At 42.9% G+C, this 21,328-nt stretch overlaps 1 protein-coding gene and 2 pseudogenes across 16 annotated transcripts in view; all 3 read right to left on the bottom strand.

Annotated features, from left to right (window-relative positions):
* LOC106594404 (protocadherin gamma-C5) overlaps window positions 1–21,328 on the bottom strand; it is a 56,780-nt gene that overhangs the window by 14,136 nt on the left and 21,316 nt on the right. The window contains exon 1 of one of the 16 annotated variants that reach the window (XM_082960443.1): window positions 13,830–16,529. The exons of 9 other annotated variants lie outside the window; for them this stretch is intronic. In XM_082960443.1, coding sequence (XP_082816569.1) covers window positions 13,830–16,274 — 2,445 coding nt within the window. In that variant the 5' untranslated portion in view covers window positions 16,275–16,529. Of the gene's footprint in view, window positions 1–5,382; window positions 9,022–10,413; window positions 13,785–13,829; window positions 16,530–21,328 lie in introns of those variants that run through there. 6 more of the 16 variants (XM_082960444.1, XM_045692367.2, XM_045692373.2 and 3 more) reach the window with 6 other exon arrangements.
* On the bottom strand, window positions 6–5,376 carry LOC123726093 (protocadherin alpha-4 pseudogene; annotated as a pseudogene).
* LOC145860081 (protocadherin gamma-C5 pseudogene) lies at window positions 16,828–20,452 on the bottom strand (annotated as a pseudogene).

Genomic DNA, 21,328 nt, shown 5'->3' with positions numbered 1-21,328 from the left:
TGGAGAGAGAGGAGATACTGTTACAAAATGCCACTGATGGCATGTCATCTTCAGTCATCAGCACTGGAAGCCATTTTGTCCTTCAGTGGGCCAAGAAGAGAGAAGATGTCACATGGGGATAGAAGACAAGAGGGAAAGAGACAGTGCTAGAGAGAGCGATAGAGAAAGCAGTGTGAGAGAACGTGTGAATTATTGAACTATTTTGCCAGTGATGTGCTTGAGCGAGTCCGCTGAGAGGAAGGATCAAACATACTCCTGTTACAAGCAACTTCAAAACAAGCTTAATAATGCTAAATATTTAACCACAGTTCTCCCAATGTATTGACAAAGGAGCTTTCCACTCAAGCTATATCTGCTATAGATGAGGGAATATCTCATTCCAAACCCTGGATCATTAGCCAAAGCCAGGCTGAGAGAGAGAGACACTGTATATATACATAATATTTTACTCTTTTGGAACTTTTGTGAGTTTAATGTTTACTCTTCATTTTTATTGTTTATTTCACTATTGTTTATTATCTACTCCACTTGCTTTGCAAATGTTAACATATGTTTCCCATGCCAATAAAGCCCCTTGAATTGAACTGAGAGCGAGAGAGAGAGAGAGAGAGAGAGAGAGAGAGAGAGAGAGAGAGAGAGAGAGAGAGAGAGAGAGAGAGAGAGAGAGAGAGTCAGTCAGTCAGTCAGTCAGTCAGTAATCTGCAGCCCTGCCCTGCCCCACTGATCCTCTAAACCCTGGGCTGGATTACACAGACAGAGCCCTGCCAGGCCTGCAGCCTAGAGAAGCCCTATGCAGGCCTGTAATACTCTCATACACTGGAATACTCTCTATGAATGGGTGATGTGCCATGCAGGAGTAATTACTGTACTTTCATATGAAGCAACAAGGAATCATGAAGTTCAATAAACAGATATGCTCAGCAATATATGACAAATATAGTTCTGATTAAAAGCAGGTCAAATATGTGATAAGTATACAGCAAAAAACAATCCTCTCTATGAAGGTCTATTTCCATTTATTTATGACTGAGGCTTGACTCAGGGAGTTGCCAATTAAAGGGATGAGTCACATAAAAGTCAGACAGAGAGAAAGTCAGGCACTCTGTTTGGTGAGGTCATGAGAGGTGGCTACTGGCTATAGGTTCAATTCAACAACCCCAATCTATTAGCTTTACCTCATTCAATAAGCAGTCAAAGGTCAACAGCTGACCTCGATATCTTCATTATTATGACCCGTACTGCCACATACCTCCACATCCTACTCACCATGTCCCTCCCCATCCCTGTCACTGTGCAAATGAACACATGTTGAGTGAGAACACCCTCAGTGTAATAGCATGTCTAGTACAGAGAGCGTTCCTCCGCAGTCATATGAAATATTCAGTCTCCCCCTGGCAGACAAGAGGATACAACACTGGGATTTAAGCACTTAATCACAAACAAAACATTCTGTACTTCCCTGAGATTTCACAAGTGTCTTTAAATCACTAAGTATTTTCCTGAGAGGTAACCACAAGTGGTTTAACATCTAAACACCCACACACATATACAGATGCACTCTTACGTTTAAGTCTTGACACGGTCTTATCTCATTAGTTTTAGAGAGCCCTCACATAGGCTACATTCCTAGTGTATTTGTTGAAGAGGGTTACACTCAGTGTTCTGGTTCATCATGGGAGCTTTAACAAACACAATGTCTCTGTCACTGCTGGGGGGCCCCCCTCCACATCACGCAGCGACCTGTCCATGTTGAGCTGCAGGTGGAGGTCTTTATGAGAGTAGGAGTGCAGGGCCCGCTTGGGGCCCAGGCCCAACCAAGTCAGGTAGCCTCTGTGTCTCATCCAGCGCATCACCACGCCAATGCTTGTCACCAAACACACAACCGAGACACAGGCCAGATAGCCAATCAGAGCCAGGGTAAGGCCAGAGCCCTGCTGAGCTGGGAGGACGTGTCTACATTTTAGTCATTTAGCAGACACTCTTATCCAGAGCGACTTACACTAGTGAATGCATACATTTGATACATTTTTTCTCCGTACTGGTCCCCCGTGGGAATTGAACCCACAACCCTGGTGTTGCAAACACCATGCTCTACCAACTGAGCCACACGGGACCACATGTCTGCACCCTTCTCAGACACAGTGATATTGACTGGCACACTGGTGGAGAGAGCAGGCTTACCACTGTCCTGCACCAGCACTGAATGTAGCATCTTCCTCCTCAAATCTATGGGCCGTGCGCATGGAAGAGCCCTGCGTCCCTCCCAGAGAGGCTGTAGAAGAGCCAGGCATTGTGCCCACTGTCTGGGTCCCCACACACCACCCTGTTGACCAGGGGCCTCATTTATAAAAATGTTCTTAGATTTATATTTGAACTTAGTCGTAAGATCATTTCAGACGGTGTGCTTACGTTGGATTCATAAAAGATACTGAGCATAAACAACCTTGCTTACGCAGGTTCTAAGAAGTCCATTTGTAACTTATGCACCTGTGATCTGTAAATCTCAAATTAACTTCAAATTGACGACACCTGAACGTGCCTTACAATCCGCAATTTCCCTTTATAGAATGCTAGCACAAATGAGGGTTTAGTCAGGATTAGCCATGGATCAAAAGAGAAAAGCAAACTTTTTGGAAGACGAGATCACGGCGATGGTAGAGGAGATTGAAGACAGGCAACACATATTATTCAGTGGACTAAATAGTGGGTTGACAAACAAAGCCAAACAGGTAGCTTGGGAGTGTGTCGCCACTCGAGTGAACGAGGTGGGGCAGCAAGACAGAACTGTGGCTGATGTGAAAAAGAAAGTGTCTGACCTTAAACTGCAAGGGAAAAAAAGAATATCCCTACATAACCAGCAGGAAAATCACTTACGTCAAGTCTAGACTTTGCGTAGAGATAAGATAATTCCCACGTCAAAGTAAGGTTTTATAAATAACTACTTACACGTGGTTTTCTGCGTAAGTCATACTTAAGATCAAAATAGATCCTAAGTCCATTTTATAAATGAGGCCCCAGGTGTCCTAAACCAGCCGAGAGGGGTACAGACAGCTGCAGCACACCGTCTGGGGGCGGAGCGGGATAGATCAGGGCAGGTGCGTGGTCATTCTCATCGATCACAAACACATGCATGGTCACAATGGAGCTCTGTACGGTTATCCCCGCCTCCTTAACCTGCACCTGGAACACATTCCCCTGCTCATGGTCGAGGGCACGAATGGCATGCAGGTCGCCGTTCTCAGAGTTTACGTAGACCAAAGAGGACACGGCCGAGCCTTGCACCTCACGATCCAGGATGGAGAAGGAGAGGCGGGCGTTCTGGCCGAGGTCCTGGTCGAACACAGTCACAGTCAGGAGGAGAGCACCATGGGCATTGTTCTCCGCTATATCAACAGAGTAGGAGGACTGGGAGAAGAGGGGGGCATTGTCATTTACACCTGGAAGAGCGACCACAATGGGCTGTAGTGCAGAGCGAGGGGGAGAGCCGGAGTCTGTGGCTGTCATGGTGATGGTGTATTCAGTCACAGCCTCTCGGTCCAAAGGGCCGTCTGTAACCAGGGCATAAATTAAAACCCAGAGGGAATGCGGACGTCAACCTCCCCATTTCTACAAGTGATCAAGGCTATGACAGTGTCTGATTATACGTCCTCCTGGACCATGCATTTATGATTATCTTTGGCTTGTTGTCATTCATGTCATTGATTTTGACTTGAATGTGACAGGAGCCTCCCATGGCGGGGGCCCTGGCATTCACAGTGATGTCATAACTGTCAGCCATTTCATAATCCACCTCTCCTTTCACTCGGATTTCACCCGAAGACAGGTGAAATCCGTACTTACTAAAGAGTTAAGATATATTACTAAAGAGTTAAGATATCTCCCCATTAAGACCAGAATCAGAGCCAGATGCCCTGAGTTTAGTCAATAATGTGCTTGGTGGAGAGTTTTCCATTAAACTAGCTGTTTTCATTAGCTGGTCAAGTACTGGAGCATTGCCATTGACATCTAGTATATTAATAAGAACAGAAGTAGTCCCTGATTTCTCAGGTTGTCTACCATCTACAGCCGCAAGCAGCAGGTGGAATACTGACTGCTTTTCACTGTCCAGAGGTTTCTCCAGTAATAACTCGGGGGATTTCCTGCCATCACTTTTTGATTCAACTTTCAATACGACTGAGGATGAATGTGCGTAATGAGTTGATGTCTACATCTAGATCCGGTGTACTGTCCAAACAAAACCCGGTGCCCGGTACGGTAGCCTCAGATACTTCCAGATAAATCTTTTTTTATGACAAAACGGTGGAATTCCTGAGGGTTTTGAAAAACAATTTGAACAGTAAGAGAACATGGCAAAGTTAATGCACAAAGACGTTCTCTGTCCATAGTTTGTTTGATTACTAAAACTCGCGTTCACGTCAAAATACTTGGCAAAAGATTCAGACACAACTTGTGGGTTTCAGTTCACATGAATTAGTACGCCGAGGCCCAAGTCCTTCACTGTGTCCCGACAAAGGACCTCGGTTTTAAATCCTCCAATACGGAATAAGAAAGTTCAGCGGAAGATGATGCGCTGTATAAAGCGGAGAGGAGAGCCAGAGCACCGGCCATCCCAAGGCCTTTCTTCTTGTCTCCAAAACTCAGATTGTTCAACTCCTCATATCGGGGAAATATCCTATTTTATCATTGAACCACACAGTAACAAAAATAACGCTCCAAGAGCTTCAATAACTTTCAAATATGATAATTTAGAGAAAATAAATAAGAAGTTAACACCGACTCCCTTCCACGCGCAAAGTTCCTTTAGCTTCTGAAGGAACACTTTTTCAGAGGAGGTGCCTGGGTCTCCAAACAAAGGCAGGAAACTCCAATTGTAGGACAATATCAGCGGCTCTCATTAGTTTGCCACATCCGCTACACAGCGCGTGCAGGCGAACACACACGCGCAAGTACACACGGACACACACACTCACACACCAAAACGAGTTATGTACACCGAAATAAAAGATGAACAGGTCCAAATAAAAATGAAAGGATGAGGGAGGTAATAATAATAGACAATACAACTTTATCTTCGTTTTCTCTTGGTTTTACGGGAGAAAAAATGTACAAAAGCTTTAATAAATCTGGAGACAAATTCTATGAGTCCTCCCAACTAGAAACCTAAACAATATAGATATTATTATAGAATTGCCACGAAAGTAACAGTTTTCGTCAATTGAGTCATTCAATAAATATTTGAAATTTACGCAAACATATCCGCAACGTAGCCTACCACATTCATCGTCTAATAATGAAATAACATTGCACTGTCCTAATTCCTATGAAAAACTTGAGGGTTGAGTACTGACTGGATGTCTGGTACTTCGTTCAGTCTATGCTCACCTGTTGGCTCTCGAATGTCCACGTACTATCAGGTAAAGATGCGTCAAGCACGTTTATCATTTCCTTAAAGTCAGTGGTGCTGCTGGGCTTAACGAGGGTGAAATCACTGAACTCTGACATTGGAGAGAGATACGACCTGAACGACTGGCTCTGAGACAACATGTCCCCTCCCAGGACCTCCACATACTTAATAGGGCCGTCAGTATTCAGCTGGATCTGCAGGTTTCTGTTGGGATTCTTGTATCCATCAGATTCAGCCCGTCTGATACAGCAACTCGAGCTGCTCCTACTGTTTCTAACGCACTTCACCACTAAGATGACAAAAGTTAACAAAGACAAGACGGACACTGAGGCCAGAGAGATGATCAAATAAAAGGTGGTTTTACTGTTTCTCTTGCTGGGCTCTGTTGTTTTCTGGCGGTATTCCGAGATGGGTTCGTGTAGCCCGTCCTCTAACAGTATATTGACTGTGACTGTGGTGGACTGGACCGGATCCCCATTGTCCTTTATCTCTATAAGCAGCCTCTGAGAGGAGTCATCCTGCTCTGAAACAGCGCGGTTTGTCCTCACCTCACCTGTGTAAAGACTAACACTGAACAGAGACGAGTCTGTGGCCTCCGTCAGCCTATAGGAAATCAAGGCGTTGTGGCCCGAGTCTGCGTCCACTGCCGATATCTTAGTTGCGAGGTGGCCTGCTTTAGCGGACCGGGACATCTTCTGATGGGAGACAGAGCCCATGACAGCGGAGGGGTAAATAACAGCGGGGACATTGTCGTTCTGGTCCAGGATAAAAACATGAACCGTGGTGTTGCTGCTCAGAGACGGAGAGCCGTGGTCCTTTGCCTGCACCTGAATCTGAAACACCTTTAGTTTCTCATAGTCAAACGAGTGCATGCTGTAGATGCTGCCGTTATCTGAGTTGATGTAAATATAGGAGGAGACTGACACGTCTTGTACTGTACAGTCTAATATAGAATAGGAGATCTTAGCATTATCTCCAAAATCCATGTCCGATGCAGACACGGAACAGATAATAGAACCAGGTGAGTTATTCTCATTGACATACACGGTATACGCATTGCCTGGAAACCTGGGTGGATTATCATTGACATCAAGGATACGTACTGGGATAGTTTTCCTGCTGCTCAGAGGGGAGAAGCCAGAATCAGTAGCTGTTATCTCTATGCTGTACTCTGGGAACGTCTCTCTGTCTAGAACACCATTGGTGACTAACGTGTAATGATCGGAAAAAGAAGGTTCTAGTGTAAAAGGATATCCTGGTGGGATTTGTAATGTCACTTTTCCATTTTCCCCAGAGTCAGGATCCCATGCACTAATCAAAGCCACTACAGTCCCCTTGGGTGAGTCCTCACGCACTGGGCTTGGTGTAGAAGTGAGGGTAATTTGGGGAGGGTTGTCATTGACGTCTATGATATCAATCTGGACGCTGCACTGTCCCTCCATTTCAGGCATGCCTTTATCTTTAGCAATAATCTCGATTCTGTGTGAGGGAGTGTTTTCGTAATCCAGGATACCATTTAAATACATCTCCCCCGTTTTTGGATTGATGTCAAATAAATTCTTTATGGACTGTGCAGTATGATCACTGAAAGAATATTCAATCTCACCATTTGGGCCATCGTCCAAATCCTTTGCCTCAACCGTTAAGAAAGATGTGCCTTGTTGACTATTTTCCTTTAGAGACACTTCATATGACGATTTTTCGAATACGGGGTTGTTATCATTTATATCAAGGACAACAACGGTTATCTGCGAGGTCCCAGATCTGGCTGGAGAGCCACCATCCAAGGCTGTCAACAACAGTTGGTATGCTGCCTTATTTTCTCGGTCCAGTGCGTTCTCCAATACTAATTCAGGCACTTTTCTTCCATCGCCAACCTCCTTTACTTTCAAGCTGAAATGTTCGTTTTTGCTGAGAGTGTAAGATTTTAAGGAATTATCGCCAACGTCAGGATCCTGCGCGCTCTCCAAAGAAAAGCGCATACCAGGAGCCGTAGATTCTGCGATTTTCAATGTCCGCTCTGTTGATTGAAATTGTGGAGCATTGTCATTTATATCCTTAATTTCAACTTCCACTCTGTGGAGCTTTAGAGGATTCTCAACGATGACTTCTAATGGCAAGAGACAACTGACGCTTTGTCCGCACAGACTTTCTCTGTCAATTCTATCGCTCACAACCAGGTCGCCCTTACCCAAATTCACACGGAAATACTGCTTACCAGCCACGGAGGCTATCCTCAACTTACGATCAGAAATCTCAGTTACATCCAAATCTAGATCTTTAGCTATATTGCCAAGCACGGATCCCACGCTAAATTCCTCTGGAACAGTGTAACGAATCTGTGCTCCTGTTGTATTCCAAGACAAAAAGAAACTGAACAGCCATAGCACTTGTCCTCTCCAATCGCTCAGGCGCGACCTCTCTTTCAATTTGAATTTCCTCATATTGCTGTACTCGGAAAAAAATAACGCGTGAAAAACATGTTTAGAATAAAATATTCCATGGAAATTGTTATTGATCACATGTCCTTTTTAGCCAGGTATCTAATTCCACGGTGAATGAATGGGTGAGCACAGCTCCGTCTCTCCCAGCTCTATGCATTGTATGGGCTGCGATGCTGACGATGGGGGAGGGAGTAGATCTTTTTGTACAGTTAAGCATGCTATTGGGGCAGAGCACAGCAACGTTTAAACCAATTAAAAACCGAGTGGCTGTTAAAGTCATAGCCATCTTTCTGGCATAGGAGTCAGCGTTTCAAACCTGTTAACACACCAGAGCATTCATGAAGAAATGGAGATGGTATTCATGAGGGAATGCAAAATGACCGCTTTCCCTTGACAGCAATGATTGTGAAATATTGACAGTGAGGATAATCATCGCAATAGCCCTTTATCTGAAGGTCAAAGTAAATCATTTAAAACTAATTGAAAGTGGACCTATGTCTAGCAGACGTGTGGTACAAACGGCAGAAACAATACAGCAAGCAAAGTGTTTCCTGGCCAGTAAAGAGCGATTGTCGCTGTCCATGGTGATGAAATGTAAAAACCGCTCTCTGCTGGCAATGAGGTAAACAAATAATCCCATTCCTGAAAGCATATACATGCTCATTTCTTACTGCTCATTTATGTCACAGATATCATTTATATCACAGATATAATTTGAGTATCATTTCATTTGAGTGTAACACTTCTCAATTGCGTTCATAAAAATAAAAAAAAACGTCATTTCAGTGAACCTGTTAAAACCTGTTGGGGATAGGGAGCAGTATTTGCACGGCAGGATAAAAAACGTACCCGATTTAATCTGGTTAGTACTCCTGGCCAGTAACTAGAATATGCATATAATTAGTAGATTTTGATAGAAAACACTCTAAAGTTTCTAAAACTGTTTGAATGGTGTCTGTGAGTTTAACAGAACTCATATGGCAGTCAAACCCTGAGACAAATCCTAACAGGAAGTGGAACTCTGATGTGTGGAATCACTTCAAGCCTTTGCCATTGAAACACACAGGGACTTATTAATCATTTAGAACTTCCTAAGGCTTCCACTAGATGTCAACAGTCTTTACAAAGTGGTTTGAGTCTTCTATGGTAGAAACTGACCCAAAGAGAGGCTTGGGAAGTTGGTCACAGGGGGAGGGCCATTACTACTATGACGCGGACGCCCATGGGAACCCTTTTGTTCCGAAACGTTTAGTAAGACAATGCAATCTTCCGCCTTGAATATTATTGAAGCTCTGGTTGAAAAAGGCCCTAAAGATTTATGTTATACAACGTTTGGCATGTTTGAACGAACATAAATATATATTTTTTTCACATTCGTGACGACAAGTCCCGCGCGCTTCAGTATGAGTAACCTTCGGAACGTGGTAACAAGAAGGAGCTATTGGGACATAAATTATTAACTTTTTCGAACAAAACTACATTTGTTGTGGACCTGGGATTCCTGGAAGTGCTTTCTGATGAAGATAATCAAAGGTAAGGGAATATTTACAATAGTATATTTGATTTTAGATGGTTCCAAGATGCCGCTAACATGTATCGCCTAGCTTATTTTTCTGAGCATACCACATCGTTTATTGCAAAGTGTGATTTCCCAGTAAAGTTATTTTTAAATCTGGCAATGCGGTTGTATTCACGAGATGTTAATCTATAATTCTTTGAATGACAATATTACATTTTAACAATGTTTCGAATAGTAATTTTGTAAATTGTAGCGCTGATTCACTGGAAGCATTTGAGGGAAAATATTTTCTGAACGTCACGCGCCGATGTAAAATGCTGTTTTTATATATAAATATGAACTTTATCGAACAAAAAATGCATGTATTGTGTAACATGATGTCCTAGGAGTGTCATCTGATGAAGATTGTCAAAGGTTAGTGCTGCATTTAGCGGTGTTTTGGGTATTTGTGATGCATGTAGTTGCTTTGAAAATGGCAGTGTGATTTTTTTTGGCAGGGTACTCTCCTAACATAATCTAATGTTTTGCTTTTGCTGTAAAGCCTTTTTGAAATCGTACAACGTGGTTCGATTCAGGAGAGGTGTATCTATAAAATGGTGTAAAATAGTTATATGTTTGAAAAATTGAAGTTATAGCATTTATGAAGTTTTGTATTTCGCACGACGCGATTCCACTGGCTGTTGACTAGGGTGGGACCAAGCTTCCCACGTTCCCAGACAGGTTAACTTGTGAAGTTCTTTAAAACTCTGGGTTTTACATATCCTGTCTGTTTTGATAACATTCAAGTGAAGAAATATGCTAAAGAAAAAATGTTATTTTCGAATAAGGAAATAGCATGTTGGCCTCGTTCAAAACATAATATGCGGTTAAAGAAGGGAAAAGACAAGTATGAAGTGAAAAAAGCTTGGATCAAGTTATTTTAACTTAAAATTGTGCTTCACATTTAAGATGAGCAAAAATAACATTTAAGTCATTCCATTCCTATATTCACATTATTTTTCACTGATATTACCTCACTGAAGTAAATTATTTTACTATGAGCTCACCTGTTGGCTCTCGAACGTCCACGCACTGTCTGGTAAAGATGCGTCAAGCACGTTTATCATTTCCTTAAAGTCAGTGGTGCTGCTGGGCTTAACGAGGGTGAAATCACTGAACTCTGACATTGGAGAGAGATACGACCTGAACGACTGGCTCTGAGACAACATGTCCCCTCCCAGGACCTCCACATACTTAATAGGGCCGTCAGTATTCAGCTGGATCTGCAGGTTTCTGTTGGGATTCTTGTATCCATCAGATTCAGCCCGTCTGATACAGCAACTCGAGCTGCTCCTACTGTTTCTAACGCACTTCACCACTAAGATGAGGAAAGTTAACAAAGACAAGACGGACACTGAGGCCAGAGAGATGATCAAATAAAAGGTGGTTTTACTGTTTCTCTTGCTGGGCTCTGCTGTTTTCTGGCGGTATTCCGAGATGGGTTCGTGTAGCCCGTCCTCTAACAGTATATTGACTGTGACTGTGGCGGACTGGACCGGATCCCCATTGTCCTTTATCTCTATAAGCAGCCTCTGAGAGGAGTCATCCTGCTCTGAAACAGCGCGTTTTGTCCTCACCTCACCTGTGTAAAGACTAACACTGAACAGAGACGAGTCTGTGGCCTCCGTCAGCCTATAGGAAATCAAGGCGTTGTGGCCCGAGTCTGCGTCCACTGCCGATATCTTAGTTGTGAGGTGGCCTGCTTTAGCGGACCGGGGCATCTTCTGATGGGAGACAGAGCCCATGACAGCGGAGGGGTAAATAACAGCGGGGACATTGTCGTTCTGGTCCAGGATAAAAACATGAACCGTGGTGTTGCTGCTCAGAGACGGAGAGCCGTGGTCCTTTGCCTGCACCTGAATCTGAAACACCTTTAGTTTCTCATAGTCAAACGAGTGCATGCTGTAGATGCTGCCGTTATCTGAGTTGATGTAAATATAGGAGGAGACTGACACGTCTTGTATTTTAGAGTCTAATATAGAATAGGAGATCTTTGCATTCTCACCTATATCTGGATCTGTAGCGGACACTGAACACATTATTGATCCAGCAGCATTGTTCTCTCTGATATAGACAGTGTAAGATGTTTGGGAGAAAATTGGAGGGTTGTCATTGACGTCAAGAACACTGACATGAATCATCTTTTTGGATGAGAGAGGAGGTGATCCAGCATCAACTGCCATTATCTCAATGGTGTAATCCGGATATGATTCTCGATCCAAAATGGAGTCGGTAACTAAAGCATAATTATTGGACACTGATTGTTTTAATTTAAAAGGTACGCCTGGTGGTAAACTTAGAGTGACTTTCCCATTATGTCCAAAGTCTATGTCCTTGGCGCTTAGCAGAGCCACAACAGTTCCAATAGGTGCGTCCTCCCTAACCGGGGTAGGTTCCGATTTCAAAATAACATCAGGAACATTGTCATTCACATCCACGACATCTACCTCAACAGTGCACAGTCCCTGCATAGTTAGCGGGCCATTGTCTGTAGCAAGAACATCAAATTTCAAATAGCGTCCTGTTTCAAAATCTAATTCACCCTTAATTGCGAGATCTCCCGTTTGTGAGTCAATAGAAAACAGATTCTGAAGTGATTCAGGATTATGTGGTTCAAATGAATAAGTTATTTCGCCATTGCCACCTTCGTCAAGATCTACAGCTTTGACAGTCAAAACTACAGTGCCGATAAGAGTGTTTTCCAGCAATTTCAAGCCATATAAAGATTTTTCAAAAACAGGTGCATTGTCGTTTTGGTCCAACACCCGAACAGTGATTTTTGTTGTGCCTGACCGGGCTGGAGTTCCACAATCTATTGCTGTCAGAATTAGACTGTGTGCTGGTATGTGTTCTCTGTCCAACATTTTTTCCAAAGCCAACTCGGGGACTTTGGTTCCATCCTTGCTAATTTTTACTTTTAAAACAAAATTGTCGTTTTTACTTAGCGTGTAGGAACATATGGAATTTGAGCCCACGTCGGGGTCTTGTGCCGATTCTAAACGAAATTTTACACCTGTCAATGTAGATTCGGCAATATTTAGAAAATTTTGATTATTTTGAAAAACTGGAAAATTGTCATTTATATCCTGTAACTCAATTTCAACACGATGGAGCTGTAGTGGGTTTTGTACTATAGCCTCTAAAGGCAACATACAGCTGGCGCTTTGTCCGCACAGATTCTCTCTGTCTATTCTCTCATTGACAACGAGCTCGCCTTTTCCCAAATCCACGCTGAAATACTGCTTACCACCCTCCGAGGCTATCCTCAGTTTTCGTTCAGATATCTCAGAGATTCCCAAACCCAGATCCATCGCTATGTTCCCAACCACGGATCCCACATTTAGTTCCTCAGGAATGGTATATCGTGTCTGTGCCTCTATTGTATTCCACAAGAGAAATAACATCCAAAGCGTCCGCAAAGGAAAAAACATAATTCCGATAGGAATCCCCATTTTTTCACAAAACGTAGACTGGGTAGACAAGGTGGTTTGCTATACATTGCCAGAAAATGTTGGATTATAAATTATCCAGGTATCATTTTGGTTAACATCTGAAAATGGTTTGTCATCACCGTCCTAGTGATATTGCAGCTCCCTCTCTCCCAGCTCATCTGTGCGTTGTTAGGGTTATGGTTCTGTGGCTCGGGGAGGGACTAGATCTATTTGCACAGTTCAGCACATGATTGGTGCACAGCGCTCCAATGGATTATGGTTGTGATCAGCAGCACTGCTCCCTAAAGAAACAGTGCATACCATGAAGCAAGAGTGAGAGGAGCTGTTATGAATAGCCCTCCTAATTATCATGAGTAGATTTAACAGCCACATGTTAAATGATTCATGGTTAGATCTATTACATTAGCTAGTCCTGTTATTGTCCTTATGCTTGACTTCAGGTGTATTCTAAGTCGTAATTATGAATATCACACAATGCCAGAGCGGCAAAATATCACAATGTAACAAACACATAACTTCAGAGGCAGTCTAGAACGTCATAATGGATATGACACAAAGCTACTTTTGAAGACAAAGATACATCCTGACCTCAAAGGCAGTCAAGCAGGTAAACAATCTGTTTCAACAAATGTGAGCACCAAATTCATGGTGTGGAACGAAATAAATATAATACACATAAGAGTCGTTTTGAAAGCTGAAAATTAAATGTATTTCGATGAAATCCAGAATATATTTAACACGTTGGCAATGTTATGCTAGGTTGCCAATTTAAAACACCATTGTTAAAATAATGGTGGATTTCCCATTTCAGGCCCAAAGCGGTGGACAGTGTCACACACAAGAATGCGGCAGGCGCATTTCTGATTAAAGACAGTACAATAAACCTCTAAACACAATACACAACGTTATGATTAAAATTAGATCGAATCAAGAGAAGAAATATATTAAACTAATTACTTTTTTATTCTCACCTGTTGACTCTCGAAAGTCCACGCACTGTCTGGTAAAGATGCATCAAGCACGTTTATCATTTCCTTAAAGTCAGTGGTGCTGCTGGGCTTAACGAGGGTGAAATCACTGAACTCTGACATTGGAGAGAGATACGACCTGAACGACTGGCTCTGAGACAACATGTCCCCTCCCAGGACCTCCACATACTTAATAGGGCCGTCAGTATTCAGCTGGATCTGCAGGTTTCTGTTGGGATTCTTGTATCCATCAGAGTCAGCCCGTCTGATACAGCAACTCGAGCTGCTCCTACTGTTTCTAACGCACTTCACCACTAAGATGACAAAAGTTAACAAAGACAAGACGGACACTGAGGCCAGAGAGACGATAAAATAAAAGGTGGTTTTACTGTTTCTCTTGCTGGGCTCTGCTGTTTTCTGTCGGTATTCCGAGATGGGTTCGTGTAGCCCGTCCTCTAACAGTATATTGACTGTGACTGTGGTGGACTGGACCGGATCCCCATTGTCCTTTATCTCTATAAGCAGCCTCTGAGAGGAGTCATCCTGCTCTGAAACAGCGCGTTTTGTCCTCACCTCACCTGTGTAAAGACTAACACTGAACAGAGACGAGTCTGTGGCCTCCGTCAGCCTATAGGAAATCAAGGCGTTGTGGCCCGAGTCTGCGTCCACTGCCGATATCTTAGTTGCGAGGTGGCCTGCTTTAGCGGACCGGGACATCTTCTGATGGGAGACAGAGCCCATGACAGCGGAGGGGTAAATAACAGCGGGGACATTGTCGTTCTGGTCCAGGATAAAAACATGAACCGTGGTGTTGCTGCTCAGAGTCGGAGAGCCGTGGTCCTTTGCCTGCACCTGAATCTGAAGCACCTTTAGTTTCTCATAGTCAAACGAGTGCATGCTGTAGATGCTGCCGTTATCTGAGTTGATATAAATATAGGAGGAGACTGACACGTCTTGTATTTTAGAGTCTAATATAGAATAGGAGATCTTTGCATTCTCACCTATATCTGGATCTGTAGCGGACACTGAACACATTATTGATCCAGCAGCATTGTTCTCTCTGACATAGACACTGTAAGATGTTTGGGAGAAAATTGGAGGGTTGTCATTAACGTCTAAAATATTCACTGTTATTATTTTATTTGAGGTGAGAGGTGGGGACCCTGAATCCGATGCTTCAAGCTCAATATGGTATTCAGGGAATGTTTCTCGGTCTAATGTTGAATCTGTTACTAGTGTGTAATGGTTAGAAAACGAGGGGTTTAATTTGAAAGGATAATCAAAAGACATACGAAGGGAGACCTTACCATTGTCCCCAGAGTCTAAATCCTTGGCACTAATCAGAGCTACCATAGTTCCTACTGGGGCATCCTCTCTAACGGGTTTGGGTATGGAGGTGATGCTGATCTCGGGTGGGTTATCATTAACATCGACTACAGTCACTTGAACGCTGCTGTGGCTCTCCATAGATGGCGTACCTTTGTCTGCAGCGCATACATCAAATTTAAACGAAGGACTTATCTCGTAATCTAATGACTGTGATAAAGTAATTTCTCCAGTGTCTTGATTTATAACAAATTGCGTTTGAATGGAGTCTGCTGTATGTGATTCGAATGAATACTCTATTTTACTGTTTGTGCCTTCATCCAAGTCGTTGGCTCTAACCGTCAATACTAATGTCCCGGGAGCTGTACTTTCGCTCATTTGGATTTCGTATAAGTCTTGCTCAAAAATGGGCGCATTGTCATTTATGTCTAGCACCAGCACTGCAATTTGCGTAGTTCCAGATCTTGCTGGAGTACCTCCATCAAACGCGGTAAGAATTAGATTGTGCACGGGTTGCTGTTCCCGGTCTACAGCCTTTTCCAGAATTAGCTCAGGAACTTTTGTGCCGTCTTTATTGTTTTTAACTTTCAAAGCAAATAAGTAATTTTTATTCAGAGCATAGGAGCGTAAAGCATTCACTCCAACGTCAAGGTCCTGTGCCGTTTCCAAACGAAACCGAACGCCAGGGAGAGTTGATTCGGACACTTTTATAGTGTTCTCGTCTGACATGAAACGTGGAGAATTGTCATTTAAATCCTGTATTTCCACCTCGATCCGATAAAATTGCAGGGGATCCTCAATGATAAGCTCCAGGGGTAACAAACAACTGGCGCTTAGTCCGCATAGGCTCTCTCTGTCTATTCTCTCATTAACAATGAGGTCGCCCTTTCCCAAATCCACACTGAAATACTGCTTAGCACCCTCCAAGGCTATCCTCAATTTACGATCAGAGATCTTTGAGATTTCCAAGCCCAAGTCTTTAGCTATATTCCCAACAACAGAGCCCGCTTTCAATTCCTCAGGAATGGTGTATCGAGTCTGCGCCTCTATTGTACTCCACAAGAGAAAGAACATCCACAGCGCCAGCCATGGCAAAACCTTAGTCTTTACTAGCGTCCACATCTCCACAAAGTGTGTGCAATAGACAAAGGACTTGATTCGTCACACATCGCAAGAGAACGCAACGCAATTGCAAATATCCCGTAAATTATTAAATTAACAATGTAAAAACGGGAATAAATCCAATAGGCTACATGTACATCGATGTGCGCCCAGATTTGTCTCTCCCAGCTCTGTGCATGGTAAGGGATGCAGCGGTGTGGTTGGGGTGGGACTAGATCTCTTTGTACAGTTCAGTTTATGATTGGATTACAGAGGTCCAATAATTACCACCAGAAGCAGTCCTGAATTAAAGAAACAGTGCAACAGAAGATAGAGGATGAGAGTTAATGCTATACGTCAGTGTTTCTCCAGTCCTCCAGTATCCCCAGTCCTCCAGTATCCCGAACAGCACACATGTTTGTTGTGTCCCCAGACAAGCACACCTGATTCAACTTGTCAACTAATCATCAAGCCCTGAATGAGTTGGATCAGGTGAGTTTGTCTGGGGCTACAACAACAATGCGAGCTGATGCGGTACTCAAAAACTGGAGCTGGGAAACACTGTAATAGGAAGCAGTACATACTGACTGGCTTGACTAGATTGCATTTTCGTGGACATAAAAATCATAGGCTAATTATTTGGTCTGAATGCCATGAAGTGTTTTTTTTTTAAGTTCTAAAACATTTAATCATCAATGGAATCTGTGATAAAACAGGAAGAGTGTAATTCATGACAATAGAATTTCACAAATTGACTGTGAGACGCACATGGAACCCTTCATTTTTAGGAGTAAATGGCGACTATTTTGATCCCTTACAATGTTTAATTATAGCGTTATCTTCATGCATTTTGAACAATGGGTGAATAATACTGTCAAAATAGCATATTGACGTTCATGTGAAAACTACAGTACAACAATTGTATGTACTGTGTATTATTGAAAAACACAGTTCTAAAATAGAACAAAACCTCCTATATGTATGAAAATGTATCCAAAATCATAAACACTATATACTGACAGAACATACATGATCAGAATCAATGTGAGGAAAAATACTGGCGTTCGTTTTTGTTTTCAGTACCAAGAAGGTGGACAGCGCCAAACTGAAAAACAAAGACAAACTGAACAACTGTGTAAAAACCAATTCAAGACATGAACAGTTGAAATAATGGCTAGAGAACACGTGCATAACGTAAGTCAAAAACAAAAGTACAAGTAAAATGTAAAGAAAAGGCAGGAGAACTATTTATGAAACAGCGCAGCCATCTCAGCTGTAAAAATCTACCAATTAAACAGGCCATCAACGTGACGAAGAATTCATGCATTTGCTTTCAGTTCAGCGCCACGGTAGTGGACAACACCAAAATGCAACAGTGAAGATAAACAGAATAGCACAAACTAATTCAAGACATGGACAATTCAAATAATTAATTAATTTGTTAACGATTTCCAAAGGATACAAAAAATGGTAGGACATTGCAGGAAACATGTTTATGAAACCACACGGAGGTATTATGCATAGGGCGTAGACATCTACCAATGGGAGCTAAAATGACGAATCCAAACAATATCCTCACCTGTTGGCTCTCGAATGTCCACGTACTATCAGGTAAAGATGCGTCAATCACGTTTATCGTTTCCTTAAAGTCAGTGGTGCTGCTGGGCTTAACGAGGGTGAAATCACTGAACTCTGACATTGGAGAGAGATACGACCTGAACGACTGGCTCTGAGACAACATGTCCCCTCCCAGGACCTCCACATACTTAATAGGGCCGTCAGTATTCAGCTGGATCTGCAGGTTTCTGTTGGGATTCTTGTATCCATCAGATTCAGCCCGTCTGATACAGCAACTCGAGCTGCTCCTACTGTTTCTAACGCACTTCACCACTAAGATGACAAAAATTAACAAAGACAAGACGGACACTGAGGCCAGAGAGATGATCAAATAAAAGGTGGTTTTACTGTTTCTCTTGCTGGGCTCTGTTGTTTTCTGGCGGTATTCCGATATGGGTTCGTGTAGCCCGTCCTCTAACAGTATATTGACTGTGACTGTGGCGGACTGGACCGGATCCCCATTGTCCTTTATCTCTATAAGCAGCCTCTGAGAGGAGTCATCCTGCTCTGAAACAGCGCGTTTTGTCCTCACCTCACCTGTGTAAAGACTAACACTGAACAGAGACGAGTCTGTGGCCTCCGTCAGCCTATAGGAAATCAAGGCGTTGTGGCCCGAGTCTGCGTCCACTGCCGATATCTTAGTGGCGAGGTGGCCTGCTTTAGCGGACCGGGACATCTTCTGATGGGAGACAGAGCCCATGACAGCGGAGGGGTAAATAACAGCGGGGACATTGTCGTTCTGGTCCAGGATAAAAACATGAACCGTGGTGTTGCTGCTCAGAGACGGAGAGCCGTGGTCCTTTGCCTGCACCTGAATCTGAAGCACCTTTAGTTTCTCATAGTCAAACGAGTGCATGCTGTAGATGCTGCCGTTATCTGAGTTGATGTACATATAGGAGGAGACTGACACGTCTTGTACTTTAGAGTCTAATATAGAATAGGAGATCTTTGCATTCTCACCTATATCTGGATCTGTAGCGGACACTGAACACATTATTGACCCAGCAGCATTGTTCTCTCTGACATAGACAGTGTAAGATAGCTGAGAGAAAATTGGAGGATTGTCATTCACGTCTAAAACTCGTACAATAACGTCCTTTTGTGAAGTAAGGGGAGGAGAGCCCGAATCAGAGGCGAGAATTTTCAGCTTATATTCAGAAAGTTCCTCTCTGTCGAGTTTAGAGTCTGTAACTATTGCATAATTGTCAGCAAACGACGTTTTCAGTTTAAATGGATATGTACCTAGTAAACTCACACGGACCTTCCCATTACCCACTGAATCTAGATCTTTCGAGCCTATCAAAGCAACAACTGTTCCTAAAGGAGCATCTTCTTTCACAGGGTTAGGTAAAGAGGTCAGGACTATTTCAGGTGCGTTATCGTTCACATCTAATACATCTATCTGAACAGAGCAGTGCCCTTCCAAAGAGGCGACGGCTTTGTCTGTTGCGCGGATATTCAATTCATAAGTGTGACTCTCTTCGTAATCCAGACTGCCAGTCACAGTGATCTGTCCAGTCTCAGAGTCAATAGAAAACATTTCATGTATGAAGTCTGGCGTCTGCTCAGCAAAAGAGTATTGTACCACTCCATTAGCACCATCGTCAGCATCAGTGGCTTTAACGATTATCACCACTGTACTTTCCGGTGAATTTTCTCGTAAAGAAGATTCATAAAGCGATTTCTCAAAGATTGGGGCATTGTCATTGATATCTACAACTTGAACAGTGACCTCCGTAGTCCCTGAACGGGCAGGGCTACCCCCATCTAATGCTGTCAGCACAAGCTGATGAACGGCCTGTTTCTCTCTGTCTAGTGCTTTTTGTAAAACTAACTCTGGTATTTTCGTCCCATCTCTACTTGTCTTAACATTTATAACAAACAAGTCATTTTGATTTAATTTGTATGAGCTGAGGGAATTGGAGCCCACATCAGGATCTTTTGCACCTGTAAGTGGAAATCGTGCCCCAGTCGCTGTAGATTCTGCAATATTAAGAACACGTTCGGTAGAAAGAAAGACTGGGCCATTATCATTGATATCCTGGACTTCCACCTCAACTCGGTAAAGCTGGAGGGGTTCCTCAATAACAACCTGCAGTGGTAACAGACAACTGGCGCTTTGTCCGCACAGACTCTCTCTGTCTATCCTCTCAGTGACAACCAACTCGCCTTTTCCCAAATCCACACTGAAATACTGCTTATCAGCCTCCGAGGCTATCCTTAATTTTCGCACAAACATCTCAAATGCTTCCAAACCAAGATCCTTTGCAATATTACCAACTATAGATCCTTCTTTCAATTCCTCTGGAATAGTGTAGCGGATCTGCGCTTCTATTGTATTCCACAGCAGAAAAAACAACCAGAACGCCCCTTTAGGCAGAATATGTATCCTTACAATCTCCATTTCCAAAGAAGATGTACATTTGATGCAAACGAAGTTCTTGGATTGCAATACATCGCAATATTAAACAATTAGATCATGAACATTCCAGTATCATTCAAGCACGAAATATTGCAAAAATATTCCCATTTCACTGTATCGATGTGAGCGTAGCTCCGTCTCTCCCAGCTCTGTGCATTGCATGGGTTACTGTGCTGTGGGCTGGGGGAGGGAGTAGATCTCTTTGTACAAAGCTGCATGGTATTGGTGCTCAGAGCTCCAATAGATTATGACTGGGACCAGTGCAGCATTAAAGCAGCAGTACAGGCCCAGGCTAAGGTAAATGACAAAAACCATGTAGTATGCTCTAAAATCATAAAAAAATAAATCAACTGTTTTTCCTTGGACGCTAATAAAAAAAATGGAAGGCACAATTAGAAGTAGAATGCAACAAAATTCGTTCTGTTAGGTCTACTACTTTAAAAACAAAACATTCAAGCATAACAGGGTCCCCAATATTTTGTGACGTATCCTATTGATGCAATAATGGCGTTTATTATCGTAATAAAACTGTAAATAAAGATAAACAATTATCTAATGGTTTGTTTACAGACACAAAACAAACGAGGTGTTTTACTAGCTGATGTTTTAATGAGGGGCTGTATACAATGATGAAGTGGACAAATATTCACTCAGTGGTCTCCCTGAAGCAAACCAGACAGCAACAAAACAATCACATCTCAGCCCGTCAGCAGAACTATTGACTTCCGTTTCAGGACCTTGGACAGCACCAAGTCAGAGCTGCTACATGCTGACAGACCGCGCGCATGTTGGTTTTGTCCCCCCACACCAGACGCGATCAGGACACGCAGGTTGAAATATCAAAACAAACTCTAAACCAACTATTTTAATTTTTGGGACAGGTCGAAAACGTTAAACATTTATGGAAATGTAATTAGCTAGCTTGGGCTGCTCAAATACTATAACAGTTTTTTATAGGGCAGCTCTGACCAACATCTCCAATATCGTCTCATTGATTGGACTCCAGGTTAGCTGACTCCCGACTCCAATTAGCTTT

This window comes from Salmo salar, chromosome 13 (genome assembly GCF_965601325.2).
Source record: "Salmo salar chromosome 13, fSalSal1, whole genome shotgun sequence".
Lineage (NCBI taxonomy): Eukaryota > Metazoa > Chordata > Actinopteri > Salmoniformes > Salmonidae > Salmo > Salmo salar.
The sequence above is the reverse complement of the archived record's forward strand: the minus strand, read 5'-3'. Positions and strand labels throughout refer to the sequence as shown.